The sequence below is a fragment of the Chelonoidis abingdonii genome, chromosome 23, assembly GCF_003597395.2.
Source record: "Chelonoidis abingdonii isolate Lonesome George chromosome 23, CheloAbing_2.0, whole genome shotgun sequence".
Classification (NCBI taxonomy): Eukaryota; Metazoa; Chordata; order Testudines; family Testudinidae; genus Chelonoidis; species Chelonoidis abingdonii.
In genome coordinates, this window is record NC_133791.1 from 10,986,633 (window position 1) to 11,007,513 (window position 20,881).

The following is a 20,881-nucleotide window of genomic DNA, read 5'->3' on the forward strand; positions in this document are numbered from 1 at the left end:
GGTATTTAGGCTCCTAACTTCCATTGATTTCCATGGAGGTTAGGAGACTAAATACCAGTGAGGATCTGGGCCTTATGCCCTTCCAAGCAGTGACCCAGCTGAACCCTCCTTATTGTGGGAGAGACACCTGGAAGGATTACGCCAAAATAACCCATGATCCATCTATGCAGCATTTATTTTTCTAAGAAGCAAGAACAGAGCCCTTTTTGGTTCCTATACTGACTACTTAATAACTTATATGTAGATTTTAACTCTTTGACTGGGGGGAAATGCTATTTTATAAACTACAAATTGTCTGGGTCATTCCCTGTTACACTATATGCTAGAGAAAAATACCATTTTCAGAAGAGGAAGAATGCCTTGGTATCCCAATATTCTACTTCCATGGTCACGAGTCAAGTAGGCACAATTGTTAGCTCCAGAAATGTGGTCAGAGTTTTGAAACCAGGTTTGTGAAATCCTGGCTCTCAATGCAGCAGCAGCTAAATAAATATAGTAGTTGGGAGTGTTTCCTCATTCAAGATTCTGACTAATATAAATGTCAGTTTCACCATTATTTTTTGCTACAGCAGCAGCACAGTCTGGGTTAAAGTTTAAAAGTCACATAATTTTTCTTCTTTCAGATATTTATAGGTTCCTCTGTGGTGCGCATCGCTATAGCATCTGAATACCTCACACCTGTGACTAAAGTAATCCTCAGAACACATCTCCAAGATAGGGAAAATATTGTTATCCTCATTTTACAGATGAGGAAACTGAGGCACAACAGTTAACATTATTTGACTTTCCCATACACATATCTTTGGTGAACTCTGGAGCTCCTAGCCTCATTCTTAATCCACTAGTGATTACTAGACTAGAGTTTCTCAACCAATAGGCTGCGACCCTCAGGGGGAAGTAGGAGGAGTTGCAAGATGTTGTAATAAAAATGTCAATCTAAAGTAAAGAAAATCTTGCTCCCTACACAGTCCTATACTTCAAGGTCAAGCATCTCAAAACACACACAAATAGTATAGGCTTATTGTTATAATTCATATGCTTTATACTCATAATAAATGTAAGGTGGTCACGAACATTTTTTTGCTTTGAATAAGAAGTTGATAAGCTGAAAAGAAACACTGTGCTAGACCATACTGCCTCCTGGCTTTTATTTATATACACAATGGAAAAAGGTCACTTCACAACAGAAAAATAAAGGAATCCAAATATTAGAATCACCTCAATTCCACACGTAAAAGGGATAAGGGCTTCCATCATCTTCATTCTCCCAAGGTCAGTCAATTACTACATGCCTGGACTCACATTCCCCTTTCCATGCAGAAGGACTTGCTTATCAGAATACTGATTACTTTAGCTACTGAAAAAGGTAAAGTCCCACCACCTAAGGAGAAAGGATTCCTTGGACTTTATCCCTCTTCCTCCACGTGAAGACAGGAAATTCTCTACTGAAATCACCCTCTGCTCTGATCCTTATGTTCTGTACCTCCATATGTGGCATTTGATGTAGCATCACAGGGATGAATTGTTCAACATATCCATGTTACCGTGTGCATTCCCTTTACTTGATCAGGCTTTGTATGCATTAAAGAACTTGCAGGTCATGTCTTCTATCTATATACAAGATAGCACTTTATACTTGTATTATTCATTATTATTTCTGAGGGTTTTAAAGTGTTTTTCAAATATGGACATTACTATTCACATTTCACATATGGGAAACTGAGGCATGGTTACAAAGAAATTCAGTGACAGAGTTGTGAATTAAATCTAGGTCTCTCGAATCCCATTTTTTTGCTCTGACTACTAGACCCACTACCCATCTGACAATGTTCCCAGACTGAGGACAGGGAAAGGATTTGAGCAAGAAAAGTGGTGACCAAAGCTACTGAAATCACTGTGCACACTGGCAACACAGCTGGATTCCAGATTGTCTTGGTCATAATTCACAGCATAAAAAGGTCTGAGAACACAGAAGAAGAAACTGAGAAACACAGAGGTTACATGATCCAGGCCATTCACTGTAGAGCCAAGAATCAGAATCAGATGCCATTTTTTTTTCACTCTAATCACTACACTGTACTGCCTTCTATTCCCATCCAGACATCCAGGAAAGGTGTTAATATAATTATTTTGGCATAATTCAGAAACAAGAGAAATGTGCACTGTAGTTTCTAATACTCTGGCAAGGAGGTCTCCTTACTCCCCCTGATATAAGGTCATGCACAGCATAAGGATCAGTCCTTTGTGCCTCTATTAGCATGTCATATTTATAATAAGGAGATTAACTTTCCCCAGACTCATGTAGGTTTCCAACCTAGGAGCCTGGGTCTGATGCACCTGCACCGGCCCTCACTTACTAACTACAAAATCTGTTCCTGATTCCCCTCTTAAACTGATAGGGGCAGGGAGTGACCATGAAGAGGTTAAACTATTCACTTGTTTCCCCACTGCCGACTCATGGGCCAGTAACATTTGCTCCACACAAAGATTTCAGACAATGTGAACTTTCCCCTCCAATCCCAGCTGAAGCTAATTGTACTTCCACCCCCTCTTCCACTTGTTTGGCCAGTGGCATATCCCCATGAACAAGGCTGTCAGCTGTAACCCCTCCCACAATTCCTCTCATATAGGGCATAGCTGGGAGATACCTTCTCTATCCTTCCTGTGTAGTCAGTGTGTACTTCCCTTTGGGATCCTTGTTCTAGCAGCCTAGCCATGCCTGTGGACTTCAGTGGTACCTGGAACCTTGTGAGCAGCGACAATTTTGAAGGTTACATGCTGGCTTTGGGTAGGTGAAAATGATAAAATTTTATGCACAGAAGTCTGAACTCTGCTAAAATCTAGCTGAAGTTTTCTTTCTCTGTGTGGGGAGAAAGGGCAATTATTGTTTCCTTGCAGGAGGACCTGATTTTGCCCCTTCTTTCCTTGCCATAGGCAAGAAAAGGGCTAGCCTCTCACTGGCCTGCCTGATCAATGTATGGCATGGGATACAATGTAACTAATCACTAGTATACTGTTACTTTCAGGAGTCCTTGCTCCTTATAGTGAAACTTGATATCTGTCCTTAGTTGTTGTCTTTCTCATGGGGACTTAGCAGTGCTGCTTTACTTCATGGGAGGAGGGATTTCTTCAGCTGTGTCCCCTCACTAGTCTCACTTTTTAATATGCATGTTAGTTATTAGCAAGAATAAGGCTCTTTTTCAGAAGTGCTCCCCACAATAAGATGTTCTACATCCTTACTAGGGCTACAAGGAAGCTATGAGGTACTCTTAATTTCTCTGTCAGTGACAATGTCCTTGACCTTCCTTGTTGCTAAGTAACTGTTTAAATGCCAGTCCTCTAATACAGCAAGAGCTGGGTCTAGCAGACCACTGCTGCAAAATCACTTTAACTGTGGTGACCCTAAATAGGATGATGACCATATCCTCTTTAGTGGTCCTTTCTCTGGCATGCTTTAGGCCAGTGATTCTCAACTGAGTGGGGGGGAGGGGAGAATGTGAGCAGGTTTCAGGGGGGGCTTCCAAACAAGGCCAGCATTAGACTCTCTGGGGCCCAGGGCAAAAAGCTGAAGCCCCAGTCCCTGAGCCCCACCACCCAGGGTTGAAACTGAAGCCTGAGCAATGTAGCTTTGTAGGGGCCCCTGTGGTATGGAGGCCCCAGGCAATTGCCTGGTGTGCTACCCCCTAACACCGGCCCTGTGATTTTATATGCAGAAAAGCAGTTGTGGCACAGGTGGGCCATGGAGTTTTTACAGCATATTGGGGGAGGGCCTCAGAAAGAACCTAGAACAGATGTTCTCAACCTTTTTAACTGCTGAAACTAGCATCTGAACTGCTGATAAGAATGGGGACAAACCAATTATATGCAATAATGAGGAGAATGGGGGAAAGGAACTAGACAGAACCTCAGTGCCATAATTATGTAATGTTAACAGGAAATGGAGGCTGTGCCTTTAGAACCTGTAACAAATCTGGGAAGTTTGTTTGTAAACTCCTAAGGTGTCAAGTGTGGTGAATGGCCCTGACTCTTTCCAACAGTTATGCATGCAACTTAAATATATTGCTTGGTGTTTGGTCTTAACATCATGTTTCCTATCCTACAGGAAAATTGCCAATAGATAAACTAGTGTGCAAACTGGACACAATCAGATTAGGCCTGAATAAAGACTAGGAGTGGTTGGATCATTACAAAACCTAAACCTAACTTTTCCCTACTGTTACTCCTACCTTCCTGTCGACTGTCTGAAATGGGCCACTCTCATTACCACTTCAAGTTACTTTTCCTTCCTTGGTATCTTGCTGTGAATGAAATTGTCTTGTTAGACTGACTTCACATTTGGTACGACCACTCACAGGAGCAGGTATAAAGACATTAAAAGATGTCTTTTCCACTCCATGCATCTGATGAAGTGGGTTCTAGCCGACAAGTGTATGCCCAAATAAATTTGTTAATCTCTAAGGTGCCACAAGGACTCCTTGTTTTGCTGATGCAGACAAACATGGGTACCAGTCTGAAACCTGCCAATGAATGTTCACCCTCCCTAAATAGGGGAGTAGACACTTGCATGCATCCCCTTGATGAATGAGACTTCATCTTCTCTCTCTGAAGAGGGAATACTGAGGAGCAGCTGAGTTAAATGTAATGGCTGCTCCAAAAGACTTATTAAAGCCAAGTTGTGCTGAAGTGAGTTGAAATCACCCTTGCAATAAATGGCTCCAGAAAGTTGTTGCAGCAGAGTAATCTTACCGATTCTCTGCCATTATTGCAAACAGATCTATTTTTTTCCTTTTACTCTAGCTTGCTCTTTCTAGTGGTTGTACTATGGGTTACAAGGACAGGGGAAGAAAACTAGGTCAACTGATTGCTGGGAGGATGACACTAGGAAAAAATTAAGCAACAGAATTAGAAACTGAAATCTTTCCAAAGCATGGAACAAGGGCTAGGGTGGATGATGGGACATCCCTTCCAAAAAATAACTCGAATGCTGCTGCTGAGAAAAGCCTGGATACTAACACACTAGGTTTTCAACTTTAACCATAAAATGTCTAAAGGTATTGCAGTTTTTCTTCATTCCTTCTGAATAAAATTGCTTCTGATCTCTAAGGTTAAATGGTCAAATGCTGCAGCATTGTGATCACCAATATATAATACTAGTACAGAGTTAACCCTTCTATTTAGGGACAACTCCATTGTAAAGTGGTAGTGGGTATAAACATGACCATCTAATTGACCTATTGTGTTCGTGTGGGTTTTTATCTTGGATGTGGTGACAGACCATGTCTTGAGCTTGTGATGTTTGAATATAACCAAAGCAGCAGCTATCTGAGCTTCATGTGAACCATGCCAAATGCACTGTTCCTAGGCAGCAGAGAACTAACACTTGAACTGTCTCTACTCAGTAGAAATGGTAGCCTTATTGTGTCTCTCTTCTTAAGAGTTTGTATTCTGAGCATGAAATTGGGAGCCCATGTCTTGACTCACAGACTATGTGGCATATACAGAAACAAATGTCTGTCTTCAAAAGATCATGTGAACAAGAAACACTGTCTGGAGTGTTAAGCTTGAGCTGAATGTCTCCATTGCCAGTGAACTTAAACACTAATGCATGTAGTGTTCTGAACTAACACCTTAGGGATACAGGCCCTTGCCAGTGGCAATAGTAACTGGCTAGTTGTCTCATGTGCCATATGAAATGAGTCTGGTCTTGCAGACTAGCTACTGATCAGCTGCTGCATGGCAATTGGCAGTCCCTGGAAATGGTTTGAGTTTAAACCATCATCCTGGCAATGGTTCTGTCATGTGAACAGTTAAAACTACTTAAGAATCCTTAAATTTCTTTCCCTATGGAGCATGGGTAGCAGTAGTGCCCTCTCTCTTTTAAAGAGCAAGGACTTTCAAAATGCAAGATTATTCTTTGAACTACTCAACTGAATGGCTAAGTGGCTTGGTTTGGGTGCCAAAACCGTAAGTGTCTCTCTCTCTCTCTCTCCTTTTGACAGCCCCTTGCCCTCTACTGATTATAAATACTACATGTGAAGGAAAACATCATGCTGGTAATCAGCCTCACCTGTGTCTTTTGGCTGAACACCTCCTTAATGGAGCAAATAACACTACATCATAGGTGTCTAAGCTACAGTGGGTACATCTTGCATAGTCTGTTGGACAGGGAGATGTGAACAGTTCCTAGAAACAAAGGAATAACCAGTAACATGGAGAGCTCTGACTCCACAGTTAGGAAGCTCTATAGGACCAAATTCTGTGTGTGTGGTTGTTGTTGGTTTTTTTTTTGTTTGTTTTTTTTTAATTACACGTGCAGATATCATCTGATGCCAACTTGACCTGGGTCAGCATAACTAAGTACAGGCCAAACTTTACCTTGGCTTCCAACACAGCAGTAGCATCCATTGGGCTGTACTACTAAACCAGAAATCAATGTAGTTAACGCCTGTGCCAGCACTGGCACACTGCTGACTCACCAATAGTGTGAGAAGGTGACCCATCTAGCTGAGAAACTCTCTCCTCTACCAGGCTAATGAAATCCCAGCAACCTAGCTTGCGAGTTAGACTGCATAGTGTAGTACATCTTTGTGAAAGAGTAAAATACTAGGTAGAAACATTTGAAGAAAACTGCCTGAGTGAAGGGGCCTTTCATGTACCTCTGACAGAGCCACACTAGCAGCACCAAAACCTGGATTGGCTCTAGGAAGCACTCTTGTGGGCAGCACTGATTAGTGTAGCCTGGGTCTTGTAGGGTGGCAAGTACCAGAAAAATTCATGATGTTAAATCTCTCTCTTAAGGTATTGACTTTGCAACTCGCAAGATAGCAAAAATGCTGAAGCCACAGAAGGTGATTGAACAGGAAGGTGATTCATTCTCCATCCAAACCACCAGCACTTTCAGAAGTTACTTTGTCCAATTCAAAATTGGAGAGGAGTTTGAGGAAGACAATAAAGGCCTAGATCATAGAAAATGCAAGGTAAAAAAAGGCTGTACTTGCTCAAATCACAAGGCAAAAATCCACCAAACTGATTAACTGACCAATGATGAATTGTTAGTGTTGAGACCTAAATGTTGTTCTCAAACTCTTATCGAAGGAACCCTCAATTTTTTTGAGGTGGAGATAGGAACTACTTGTTTACTTCATGGCATAATGTGAGATTTAAGGTAGCCCACTTTCTACAGAGCATGATGTAGAAACACTGACTGTGGGGAGCAACTTAGACTAGTAAGGGAGAGGGGCTACAAGAATGTGGTATAAGACTAAAATTAAGTGTCTGTGTGTCTCTTCTCTCAAATGCAGAGTGTGGTTACCTGGGACAACGACAAGCTTGTTTGTGTCCAGACTGGTGACAAGAAAAACAGGGGCTGGACTCACTGGATTGAAGGAGATCAGCTATATCTGGTATTTAGTTACATTCCAATTGTGAATTAACTTCATGGCTCTGCATGAAGGATCTATACTGCTGTTTTGATTTGGGTTAACTGATATGTTCCCATGCAATTCTCTGTGCAGTGGATGCTAGGGTTTACTAACATAAACGTTACCAGGAAAGGAAGAATCTACATACATGTGTCTGGTACAGAGGGCAAGGACTCTCCTATCTTTAGGAGAAGAGACTTCTCCTCCAGTAGACTTGTGAAAATGGCTTGGAAGCATTTCAGTATCAAAATATCTGACTTCTTTTCAGTCTCAATCTTGTACCTGGGCTTGGCATTCCTGAACTTCCTCTTCTAGAGTTGGTACTCTTGTCTGTCCATCCTATTGTTTGAGTGTCTATCTCTGGGTATTGCAACAGGGACAAAAGACTATTTAGAACATAACACTAAATATTAACAGCTACTAGACTCCCCGCTTCAAGCATTGCAAGAAGAATATATGAGCCTTGGAAGAGAAATCTGTCAACTTCCACCCTCTTCACTTGCTCCACGAGTTCTCAGGGTAGTATTCTGCCCTCCCCACCCACTCCAGTCCTCAAAAGACCAAGTGACCTCTGCAAGATGAGGATTGTCTGGCACAAGGCAGCCAACCTTCTCCTGAGAAGGAGTCAGAATTGACCAATGTACATTGTCAAAGAGCTACAGAAATAAATCTGTAGCCCCAATCAGCTTCCCCTGCAATCTTCGTGCCTCCCACCAGCAGCCCTGCCCATCAGTGCCTCCCCACCCCTTGATCAGCTCTCTTGTGTCATGCTGGGGCTGGGGGTGGGAGCAGAAAGGAACAAGGGCACAGCAAGCTCAGGGAGGGAGTGGGAAGGGGTGGAGTTGGGGCAGGGCCTGTGGCAGAGCCAGGGGTTGAACAGTGAGCACCCCAGGCACATTAAAAAGTTGGTGCCTGTAGCTCCAGCCTCAGACTTGGTGGCTATACAAGGAGCAGCATATTAACTTCTGAAATGCCACAGGTTGGCCACCTCTGCATTAGACTAACGTATAAAACAGCAATCTCTGTGCAGGGGGGGCAGGCATTGAAGAGAATGCAAGGGACTCATAAGAAATACAGCCAAGCCCTCTGAGCCAAGTTTACATTCAGAAAAGAGGTGGGGGTAGGTGGAAAGAGAAGCCCAAAACCCAGGGAAGGGATAGCAGTGATGTAGAGAAATTTCCACTCTACCTGTGGTACTTATGTGTCCCCATCACCATGGTATTGAGATACCTCACATCACAGCCTTGCAGTTAGGTAAAACAGTGCTGTTATTCCCATTGTACAGATAAGCACTGGGGAACACACTAGAGCGACCAGATGGCCCAATTTTTATAGGGTCCATCCTGATCTTTGGGGCTTTCTTATATAGGTGCTTATTAACCTCCACCCTTGTCCCAATTTCAGACTTGCTGTCTGGTCACCCTAGGACACAGACTAAAAGCCAGATTTTCAAAGGCACCTAGCAGGGGAAAATGTTGTCCCTAAGTCAATGTGTATATGATGTGTAACTCTGGATAAAATGGTTCAGATACTTAAGTATGAAGTGTATAGATGTTGACCTGACATGTTCACTGTGATGTTAATATCTGAGTGGAGACACTGATGGCAATAGTTCTATTTGATTTGTTTAGAAGACTTGACCCTCCAACTTTCTTTCAAGAGGAAGAACTGTCCAGAGCTCCTGTGCTTTTCCTTTCCTGTGTGCAGTGGACCTGAGACCTCAAAGTCTCAATTTTTTTCCCCTTAACTTAAAATGTGGAGTCTTCTTGGTGTTTGGTTTTAAATAGTTTTCAAAGGAGAATAACTCAAGAACTGCAGTGGTCAAGATCCTTCTGGAAAGTGACGAGCCTCTAAAGAGAAAGCAATGTTGCAAAATCTCATAATTGTTATCCTTAAAGCTCAGACTCCTGGAGTCAAGTGGCTGTGACTCCATCCTTCATTCTTGAAGTTAAATTTCTAGCTCTTGTGGCTGTGGGGAAACAACTTCAAAATGTGATACCAGTGGACTGTAAAGGCTCAAAGTAGAATATAAATAAAACCACCAAATCTTTTACATGTTTTTTAAAGCTAATCATTTTTTTTGAGGCTGATTCATAGTATTGCCAACCCCAAGTGTGTGGCTTTTTTTTTGTTTTTAAAAAGTGATTAGACAGTGTCACTTTTCATTCCTGTTTAAAGTCAGTTTCTAGTCATATTTGTAGTAGGTAACAGCCCTAGAGCCTCAGGCAGCTGCAGCATAAATGCTGGGGCCTTGCCCTAGTATGGGGTGGGAAAACTACTGTCCACAGGCCAGATCTGTCCTGCCAGCCATTTTAATCTGGCCCTCAAGCTCCCACTGGGGAGCAGGGATAGGAGGGCTGCTCCACACAGCTCCTGGAAGCAATGGCATGCCCACCTTCCCTCCCCCTGCCCAGCTTCCATGTGAAGGGGCAGAATGAAGTGGGGTTGATTAGCAATGAGCATGAATAGCTGCATCTTGCACTTCTGGCACTTTTGAATTGCAGTGTGTTCTTGTTCTGGAATCCTGCTGGCCATAACCCACTGTAGAGCACAGTGTAAGCATAATGTATGGGTACTAGTTGCAGAGCGGCAGCAACGGCACAAGCTCTACATGATGATCACCATGACTTGCTTTTAAGCCAAGTCAACTTGACAAGTACCTGTCAGGATGACTCTTGCTACACAAGTTAAATAACATTTGTTCTCTCTTCTTGTTAGGAGCTCAGCTGTGAGGACCAAGTATGCAAACAGGTTTACAAGAGAGCTTGACTTAATCCAGCCTTGACTGACACTTGAAAAGCACATCAGTACAGAGCAGACCTCATGGAACCTATTTCTTTATGTACATAGGTTTCTAATTATCTGTAGGTCAATACTAAGCATCTCCATCAGGCATGTCTATTTTTGTACTTCCTCAGGAGAAGAAGTAACTGCCTGCACCAGTGTTGGAGTTCTGCTCTTAATAAACTTAAACTATCTTGTCAGACTTGTACTGTTTTCATTTGGGGGTGTAAGAAAGGGAGACTGAGAGGTAACTCAAGCCCCATCTAACCCTCAGAACTATGCCAGCATCCCCACAGCCATCTAGAAGTCTCCTATGGATTCAAAAGGTCAAGATAATATAAAATCTCCAGTTATGATACTGGGAAGGTCAAATTACCATAGCTTTATACCACCTATGGCAGTGCAGAGGGTCCAGATAACAGTTCATGTAGTTGAGGCCACCATTTCAGTTACTTCAGTAGAAGTACTTCAACCTCCTTTTTGAGGAATGTAACAATGACCTGAAAGGAACAAATCTGGCTGATGCAGTAGGTATTCACCCACAAAAACTTATGCTCCAATACTTCTGTAAGGCCATGGCTACACTGGCGCTTTAAAGCGCTGCAAGTTTTGGGCTCAGGGGTGTGGGGGGGAAAAAAAAAATCCCCCTGAACACTGCAATATACAGCGCTGTAACGCCTCAGTGTGAACACTGCCGCAGCGCTGGGAGCACAGCTCCTAGCACTGCAAGCTACACCCATAGAGGATGTGGAGTACACGCAGCACTGGGAGAGCTCTCTCCCAGCACTGGTGCTCAGACCACACTTGCACTTCAAAGCATTGCTGTGGCAGTGCTTTGAAATTTCAAGTGTAGCCACAACCTCAGCCTATAAGGTGCTACAGGACTCGCCACTGCTTTTACAGCTAGTGTTCTGATACTCTTCAGGAACATGGAGACCTTCTACAACATTGATGCTAAATACTCAAGCTCCTTTACTCTAGTGTCTGTCTTGCCTATTAAAAATAGGCTCAAGAACAAACTTTCCTCCTCTGACACTCAACAATTGCGATGTCACCAAATGACTTATTAGCTGAATAAGTTATGGCAGGAGGAATTGCCTTAGTGCAACAGCTATTCAGAAATCTGATCTGGAAACAAAAATAGCTGTGGTAAAGGTCCAAGCTTTAGTTAACCTCTAAGGACTGCAGGGTTTCTGCAGCATCCCTAAGTGCAAATTTTTAAAAGGAGGATCACAACACATTCATGTTCAAATCAAGCAATCAGTCCAGTAAATTTTTAATATCAGATTTGTGGAGTAGAATTATCATATTTATTTTTTGATACTGAAAACACAATGGCATTGTAAAGTTTTTTCTCTAAAAATGGAAAGCTGCAGGTTTTGGCAACTAGGAAGACAAGTGGGGGTGTTACACACCTGGGGAGATGTGAGTGGTAGATTGAGGCTGAAAATACAGCACAGATTAGTCAGTTCCTAAAGGGTTGCCCTTACAACCACTAAAGTTAGACATAACTTTCAAGAGCGTAAATTCTGCTGCCCTGGGATGGGATGGATTTTATCCCCAGACTACAGGGAGACTTAATTAGCATTAAGTATTTTAAGAGTATTAGTTCTAGTTGACTAATGTAGAAGATAAAAGTAAATATCTGGGCTGTTAATTGCAGTTAACTCAATTAAAAAAGACTAATCACACGGTTAACAATAAAATACCAATTAAAATATATTGATTACTTTGTTTTTCTACTTCCATATATATATAGTATTGTATTAATTGAAATCAGTTTATATTTTTGATTAAGTATTTGCACTGTAACAATGACAAACAAGAAATAGCATTTTTTTAATTCACCTCATACAATACTGTAGTACAATCTGTGTTGTGAAAGTGCAACTTACATAAATTTTTTTGTCACAACTGCACTCAAAAAAAGTAAAACTTCAAAACCTACAGGTCCACTCAGTCCTACTTCTTTTACAGCCTATCACTAAAAGAAATACATTTGTTTAAATGTACAGGAGATGTTAGCCTCTGCTTATTTACAATGTCACCAAACAATGAACAGGGATTTGCATGGTGGCACTTTTGTAGCTGGTATTGCAAGGTATTCATCTGCCAGAAACACTAAATACTTGTATACCCCTTCATGCCTTGGCTACCATTCTAGAGGACATGCTTTCATGTTGATGATGCATACTTAAAAAAAAATAAAATAAAAAAAAAATTATGCAATTCTCCCCCAAGGAGTTCAATGTTCCCTGCTCTGTTTTATCCACATTCTCCCATATATTTTGTGTTATAGCAGTCTCGGATGATGATCCAACACATGTTCATTTTAAGAACACATTAACTGCAGATTTGACAAAACACAAAAAGTACTAATGTGAGATTTCTAAAGATAGCTACAGCACTTGACCCAAGATTTAGGAATCTGAAGTGCCTTGCAAAATCTGACAGGGATGAAGTGTGAAGCATGCTTTCGGAAGTCTTAAAAGAGCAATGCTCCAATGCAGAAATTACAGAACCCTAACCACCAAAAAATAAAATCAAACTTGTCCTGGTGGCATCTGACTCAGATAATGAAAATTAACATGCATCGGTCTGCACTATTTTGGATTGTTATTGAGTAGAACCCATCATCAGCCTGGACCAGTGGTTCCCAAACTTTAACAGCCTGTAACCTCCTTTCACTAAAAAGTCAAGTCTTGTGAACCCCTTCCTAAAAATGAATATTTCCAGGGATTTTCTCCTTTACCTGTGTATAAATTATAACAGCAGTGATCTTGGAACTATAAAATTTGTTTTTATGACATGCTTATTACACACTATATTACTATTTATCATTACAGTATTTTTATTACTTTATGAAAAGGGCAACACTCTTCCAAGATCTCACTTTCATAGGTTGTATCACTTTGAATAAGCCTGTTATAAGACAAGGCTACTGTGTTTCATCAAGGAGTATCAGATGTGAAACAGCATGAAGGTATTTAAGAAGCCAACTCAAAGAGTTCCTCCTACACAAGCATTCAGGTCTTGAGCAGTCCCAGCAAACAAAGCACATTACAACAAAGCTTAAACTTGTTCTTCATAATCATTTTAAAAACAAGACTAGCTACCTATTTAATTTAAAAAATAGCAAAAAATATCCACCTCCCTTTCCATTTCTTATAAGGAGTCTTGAAGTTTAAATCTCCTCACTGTGATAGATATGCTTTGCTTAGCTCTTAGAAGTCCAGGTGCTTTGAGCTGCTTGCCCCATGCTGACCGGGGTCCCTAAGGCCATCTCTGTCTGCCATTAGGGATTTTTTTCCCAAGAAAACCCTGTAACATTTCATGAACCACTGGCCTGGATGCATGTCCCGTGGAAGGGTGGTTGAAGCATGAAGGGGCATTGGAATCTTTAGCACATCTGGCACATAAATGTCTTGTGATGCCAGCTACAATAGTGCCATGAGAATGCCTGTTCTCACTTTCAGGTGAAGTTTTAAACAAGAAGCAGGCAGTGTTTTTGCCTGAAAATGTAAACAAACGTGTTTGTCTGAGAGATTGGCTGAACAAGAAGTAGGACTGGGTGGACTTCCAGGCTCTAAAATTTTACACTGCTTTAGTTTTTAGTGCAGTTTTTTTTTGTACATAATTCTAAATTTGTAAGTTCAACTTTCATGAGAAAGAGATTGCACTACAGTACTTTTATTAGGTGAACTGAAAAATACTATTTCTTTTGTTTTTTTTTACAGTGCAAATACCTGTAATAAAAAATAAATATAAAGCGAGTACTGTAGTTTGTATTCTGCATTGTAATCAAAATCAATATTTAAAAATTTAGAAAACATCCAAAAATGTCTCAATAAATGGTATTCTATTATTGTTTAATTGCATGATTAATCATCAATTGTTTTAATTGACAGCCCTAGTAAATATTTATAACTACCTAATGGTGGGTGTACATAATTACAAGTGACAAAGCAACAACATATATTGCACTGGATGTCTCCTTATATTAGTTTTTTGACTCAAATAGTTAAGACATCCTGTCTAAATCCAGACCGATCCAAAGACCCCAATCTTTCTACAAGGGAGCTGATTATTTGATCAGCATGACTAAGAACTCTGAACAAGGAGCTTTAGACTAAACCAACCTACAGTCCAAGGAGTTAAATTCTATATTTGCAGTATAGTTTCTCCAGTCTCCAAATGGGTGGTAATGGAAAAGGATTTTTACAATAGGTAAGCCATTCTGATGGCTATTGTGAAGAGGGGTTCAATGAACATCTGAACTGTTTTCAGTTTGCAAAGTAATTGAAAGTGATAGTTTTCAGGCTAGAACTGTATTTGACATTTTCTTACTCAACAGATCTGCTCCTGATGTGTTTTCAGACACATCACGTGTCTTAGCTCCCTCTATTAACAAAAGACTATTTCTCTTAGTAGCACAGAGACAGAACGTCTACTGCAGAGTAAGCTTTATTGTGTTCTGGCTTATGCATCAACAGAATTGTTAATTAAATCGTAAGTGGAGGGCTAACTTGTTTCCTAGGTTACAGACAGACCAGGAAAAATGGGTTGCAGAGGCATCATTTAAGACATAATTTAGTTGGTAGAGTTCTTATTACTTATGCTGCCACATGAGCAGAAAAGAACTATCACTCTAAGTTGAGTAGGGCTGATAGAAAAAAAACATTGTTTACATATAAAATCAGCAAATTTAGGATCTGACATCCTTGAGAGAGAACATAGTACAAAACCATTTTCTTGGTCACCTTTTCAAATATCTACACTTTGAGTATGCCAAAGAGTGGTCAGCAAAACTTTTCTTGAAGACCTTAAGACTTCCCTTTTTACAGTGACAGACACAATAAAAGTTTGTTACAGTGTGTATGATGTAGTTTGAAACAGACACAATTACATGGAATTGTTTCCTGTTGAGGATGGTACTTTTCAAATGGCAATCAGAACAAGGAAAAGAGCACTACTATTCAATATGTGGTAAAGACAGCAAAATTAGTCAACTGATGCAGCATAGAATAGGAGGAAGTCTGAGATTTTATTGATAGTGTTGGATACATGAGACAAAACTCTCCTTCCCATTTTAGTTAGGCTGATGTGATTAGCTTTAGCATGCATTTGTTTTCCCTAAAGGATCTACCTAAACCGATCTCCCAAGCAGAAAAACAAGTATAATAAAAATCCTGCCATGTAGCTGACAAAACCTGATACATCTTCCTATTGCTGAACTACAACTGCTTTAATCTGATTAAAAAAAGACACTGATTCAAAGTCAAGGTAAGTCACTATTAACCTAATTCAGTGTGGGTTAAACTTCAAAGCAGTGAACTAGCTCTGTCACATCCAGTAAGCAACTCACGTGAAGGGAAATAGAGGTTGCAAGTCACCCTAGATTCCCTACTCCACTAGGTGGCATCTTTGCAACATGCTGCATCTTCCTCAAAAGGCTTGGGTTCGCATTAGAATTTATTTTTAAAGCAATACAGTACTAAAAATAAATCCCACAGACTGTCAGCTTTAAAGTAATTATTATGTAAGAGGATTCTGATATTGCATTCTTGAGAATATTTTTGGTGCACAGACTTCCTCACTCCCATAAGATTCCCAAGTGGCAAAGTACTACTATTAGAAAGTTTGTATTGGCAGACTCGGGCCTTGTGCGGTCAAGCACCATTGTTGGGAAGCTGTTACTATTGAATATGCCCAAGAGACCTCATCCAGGACAGCTAGGGGTGCTCCCATTACTGCAGGCTCACTTAGAAATGTTATTTAGCCAGTGTTGCAATTAGATATATGCTACTGTGCAGAAGCTCAAACTGGGATACTCATGAGAGGATGGAGAGCTCTCATGTGCACATCCTAGACAATAGGAAATTATTGGTTAGCAACAAAAACAGAACTGCCTAACCAGATAGGACTTTTTCAGCAACATGCCAGCCTTTAGATACAAAATTCAGCAGCTTGAGACACTATGTGAAAAGAAAAAGGAAATAGCTTTACTCTCAAACAGACTAGGAAAGAGAGAAACTGTAAATAAATTAGGACACTATAAACTAGTCCACACTGTTCTTGAATGTTTTCTTTGCAACGGGAGAGGTGAGTTGTTGAGCTCTAGGAGCCAAGGACAGGAGAAAAATCCCAAGGGAACAGAAGAACATTAGAAATACCACACTGGGTCAGACCAATGGTCCATCTAGCCCAGTATCTTGTCTCTGATAAAGGACAATGCCAGATGTTTCTGACAATTCGAGGGTCACCCAGAGCATGGGGTTGCATCCCTGACTATCTTGACTAACAACCATTGATGGACCTATCTTCCATGAACTTCTCTAATTTTCTTTTGAACCTATTTATATTTTTGGTCTTTACAACATCCCCTGTAAATGAGTTCCACAGGTTGACGGTACATTGTGTGAAGAAGTATTTTCTTATGTTTGTTTTAAATCTGCTGCCTATTGATATCATTGGGTGAGTCTTGTTCTTGTGTTATGTGAAGGGCTAAATAACACTTATTTACTCACTTGCTCCACACAATTAATTATTTTATAGATCTCTATCATATCCCCCTTTAGTCATCTCTTTTGTAAGCTGAATAGTCCCAAACTTTTTCACCTCTCCTCATACTGAATTTGTTCCATGCCCTTAACCATTTTTGTTGCCCTCTCTGTGCCTTTTCTGATTCTAATATACTTTTTTAAGATGGGGCAACCAGAACTGCATGCACTATTCAAGCTGTTGGGGTACTATGGCTTTATATAATGGCACGATGATATTTTCTGTTTTATGTATTCCTTTCCTAACATTCTCTTAGCTTTTTTGACTGCCATTGGACATTGAGCAAATATTTTCATAGAACTATCCACAATCTCTTTCTTGAGTTGTAACAGCTAATTTAGAACCCATCATTTTATATGTATAGTTAAGATTATTTTTTCCAATGTGTATTACTTTGCACTTATCAGCACTGAATTCCATCTGCCATTTTGTCACCCAGTTTTGTGAGATCCCTCTGTAACTCTTTGCAGTCAGCTTAGGATTTAACTATTTTGAGTAATTTTGTAGTCTGCAAATTTTGCCACCTCACTTTTCACCCTCTGTTCTAGATCATTTATGAATATGTTGAACAGCACAGGTCGCAGTACACAATCTATTTACCTTTTCTCCATTGTGAAAATATTAGAAAAGTCTCTTTTGCAGGCACTGTGGATCATTTAGATTTTCTGACTGCCTTTATGGTGATGAAATTTTTCTCTTTTTGCAGCAGTCGTTCAAAAATAATTGCAAAGCAGACACAAAATTTTCACAACAGCCCCAAGACAGAGACAGCTTCTAAGCCAGTGCCGTATCTGACCACTGTATGATTTCCACATACACCAGTCACATACGGATATGTGAAGATAAGGTCCCCACCCATCAGAGCTTGCAATGAAAAAACCGTCTAAAAACAAAGGGACAGTAATTTAACACTTCACTGTGCAGAAATGAAGAAATGTTGAGCATGGCACACAGAACTGTAGAAAGTCTTCTTCACTGCACTCAGTTTGCTTCTAGTGATATTAATATAAGCAAACCAAAGAAGAACAGGTAACTTTTTTCCCTGCCATTTTTAGGAGTGTCCTTCGGGTTAATTCTTACTGTACGTCTTCAAAAACAGCTATCAGAAGTACAACCAGGAATGTTAAATTTGTGCTGAAATGGGTAATCTATTGCCCCTTATTTTCCAACATGCTCTACATACTTTTATGTAAAATGTTGCTAACATTGAGGTAGCCTTACAGACCAGCATACAAACAAACTGACAAGTGAAATCAGGTAAAACAACTAGAGGTCTGACTGCAGTTCTTCAAGAAAACATCCCTAAAAGGTATCAGAGGGGTAGCTGTGTTAGTTTGGTGAGGTTGTAGCATAGTTTTATTGAACCCCATAAGGAATGGGAATTTTTCTGATAAACACAAGAGCTGGAGGAAAAGCCACACAAACGCAGCAAAGCTGCTGCAGACCAAGGTAAATTTAACATGACACCAGTGGTTACTGTCACAGGAAACATGTATTCGGCAACTGACACAGCAGGTCACCCAAAATAGGGAAGGGTGTGAAATGTTGCCTGGGTTTTGGAAGTTACTGAATGTTTACTGTCAGGGAACAAGCACTTCGGTTGTTTGGAGAACTCACCTCACCACCTGCAAACAATTCCTGTTACAATGACAGTAACATTGTTCTGTCACAAGTTAAACAAAAGTCAAAGGGAAACTCTCTCTTTCCATTCCCTCCCTCCGTTAAATAAAAACTTGAGTCTCTCATACTTGTTATTTCCAATAGCAGACATATCAGGAGGCAGCTTAAAATATTCTCCAGACCTCTTTGCTTCTCCTCGTTTCCTTCTTTCACACTTCTTTCTCTTGCTTCTTCCCTTCCTCTTCCCTTTCCATCCCCGCTCTCCCAATTCTGTCTCCATCCTCCCTCTCCCCTTTCCATCTCCATCCTCCCACCTCTTCCACCCTTCTCCCGCCTTCCATCTCCATCCTTCCCCCTCCTACCCCATCTCCATCCTCCCACCTTACTCCCACTTTCCATCTCTCTCCTTCCATCCTCCCTTCTTTCCCACCTCTACCACTTTCAACTCCATCCCATCTCCACCCTCCCACCTCTTCCACTGTACTCCTGCCTTCTGCCTCCATCCTCCCCACCTCTTCCCCTTCCATCTCCACCCTCCCACCTCTACTACCCTACTCCTGCCTTCCAATCTCTCCCCCATTCCATCCTCCCTCCTTTCCCACCTCTCCCACTTTCAACCCCATCCCATCTCCACCCTCCCACCTCTTCCACTGTACTCCTGCCTTTTGCCTCCATCCTCCCCACCTCTCCCCCTTCCATCTCCACCCTCCCACCTCTACCACCCTACTCCTGCCTTCCAATCTCTCTCCCATTCCATCTTCCCTCCTTACCACCTCCCACCCCACCTCTTCCACCCTACTCCTGCCTTCCACCTCCATCCTCCCTACCTCTCCCCCTTTCATCTCCTTCCTCCCCACCTCTCCCCTCCTGTCTCCATCATACCCCGTCTCAACCTCCCCCTCATCCCCAGGCTGTCCCCCTCTCCCTCCGCCCATTTCTCCTCCCCTCGCCCTCACGCCGGTTTCTCCCATTTCCCGCCCCTGTTGCTATGGCGCAGCGGCCGGGCCCTCCCCTCGCCGTGCCCTCGGCTGCAGCGCTCCTCGCGCCCTGAGCGGCCGTGGCTGCAGCCGCCTCCTCCTGCTGCTATTGGCCGCCTCGGAGCGGGGCACGGCGCGCTCAGCTCAGTCGGAGCAGCCGGGCGGGCTCACGTGATCTCTCCCCAAGATGGCCGCCTCGTCTGCTTGTTTTGATGAATAATCTCTGTGTGGGGCAGGGACAGGGGCAGCGAGCCGGGCAGCAGCCGAGGGGGGGCACTGAGTGGGCAGGACTGAGGCAGGCAGGCACTGGCGTCGCCCTTCCTGCAGTATTGGGGGCAGCAGGAGCTGGGGGCAACAGGGGAAGGAGGCACCTGGAGAAGTGGGGGGAGAGTAGGAGCTGAGGGTATCTGGGCTAGGGCACAGGAAAACGAGGAGCAAGAGCTGGGGGATAGGAGGAGGCTGGAGCTGGGACAGGGTGCAGCAGTCGCAGCTGGGGCGCAGGGAGGCAGCAGTCACTGAGAGGACCTGGACCTGAATTGCTGCTCTTAGCCTGACTGGCAAGCACAGAGAGGGTGCATTCCGTGTTGTTGTGCTTCATCTCTGACTATGCAATTCTGAGACACCCCTGGGGCAAGAGGCAGCAGGACCGAATTCCCCCGAAGCTCCCATCCCCTAGAGAAGCAAAGAGCTCCCAAACTACTTTCACCATTAAGAGGAAAGCGATGGAGGAGCTGAGCGCTGATGAGGTGAGTTTGGGGGGTCTTGGGGCGGAGGAAAAGGTTGGATGCTGGGAGGGAGGGAGAAGGATAAATTGAAGAACGGAGTCTTGGCATTAGGGTGGATCTGAGGGGTACCTGGTGCTCTTTACGAGAGGAGGATGGGATTGAGAGGGTATTTTGAACTCTAGGGTTACACTTGGGGTACTGGATAAAGCTATTCATTTTTCTGATTTGGAGAAGGAGGAGGGGGCACTCGTTCTGGGGATGTTCATGTAAGTCTTGCTGATCCAAAGGGAAAACTTTGATTAAGAAAAGTATAATAATGTGACGTTTCTTCTGTCAAGTGTTTGTGTGTTTTTTTCACTCAACTCTTTTTGTAGCACCTCAGCATGGTTTTTCTGGCTTGTAATTATCTTGTTTGAGGGTGAAGGTTGAATTCTTTTTCTTTTGGCTAATTGTTTATTTGCATGTTTGTATCTGCCAAGTCCTGTTCACTTATGGGATGACTTTTTAATTTTGGATTAATTTTTAGGAATTTAAAAAAAAACCTCACTCTTGGGATTTTTATCTTGTTTTTGAACGAGAAATTTAAAATCTCATCAAGCGTCTTCCCTTTGTCAATAGTTGAGACAGTTGAGGTGTATGTGGGGTTTCGTATTTAACAGTTGTTTTTTTTTCACAGCTGTATGAAGAACTCAGGTTAGCTCATGTTAGAAAAGGTCAACGTGTTTTCTGTGGCTGGCTTCAGTTACCTTAATTTTTTCCTTCTCTCTTATTCTTCCAGTTAAAGTTGTAAGTT

At 42.0% G+C, this 20,881-nt stretch overlaps 3 protein-coding genes across 7 annotated transcripts in view; 2 read left to right on the forward strand and 1 right to left on the reverse strand.

The window, feature by feature from the left end:
- Window positions 1–20,881, reverse strand: part of DFFA (DNA fragmentation factor subunit alpha) — a 355,095-nt gene that overhangs the window by 74,269 nt on the left and 259,945 nt on the right. The gene's annotated exons all lie outside the window — the stretch shown is intronic.
- On the forward strand, window positions 2,682–10,263 carry RBP7 (retinol binding protein 7). The gene is made up of 4 exons (XM_032775480.2): window positions 2,682–2,788; window positions 6,799–6,977; window positions 7,302–7,403; window positions 10,140–10,263. The coding sequence occupies exons 1-4, from the start codon at window positions 2,716–2,718 to the stop codon at window positions 10,188–10,190; spliced, it is 405 nt and encodes a 134-aa protein (XP_032631371.1). The 5' UTR covers window positions 2,682–2,715; the 3' UTR covers window positions 10,191–10,263.
- UBE4B (ubiquitination factor E4B) overlaps window positions 19,490–20,881 on the forward strand; it is a 61,434-nt gene continuing 60,042 nt past the window's right edge. For 4 of the 5 annotated variants that reach the window (XM_032775463.2, XM_032775464.2, XM_032775465.2 and 1 more), the window contains exon 1: window positions 19,523–20,109. In XM_032775463.2, the coding sequence (XP_032631354.1) occupies window positions 20,086–20,109 (24 nt within the window). In that variant the 5' untranslated portion in view covers window positions 19,523–20,085. Of the gene's footprint in view, window positions 20,110–20,881 lie in introns of all 5 variants that reach the window. The other variant, XM_032775467.2, reaches the window with a different exon arrangement.

Bases quoted from the DNA above. Each gene is read 5' to 3' on its own strand.
- RBP7 (XM_032775480.2), top strand. From the start codon at position 2,716: ATGCCTGTGGACTTCAGTGGTACCTGGAACCTTGTGAGCAGCGACAAT. The intron at 2,789-6,798 runs GTAGGTGAAAAT...CTCTCTCTTAAG, and splicing joins AGGTTACATGCTGGCTTTGG to GTATTGACTTTGCAACTCGC. The intron at 7,404-10,139 runs GTATTTAGTTAC...TCTTCTTGTTAG, and splicing joins AAGGAGATCAGCTATATCTG to GAGCTCAGCTGTGAGGACCA.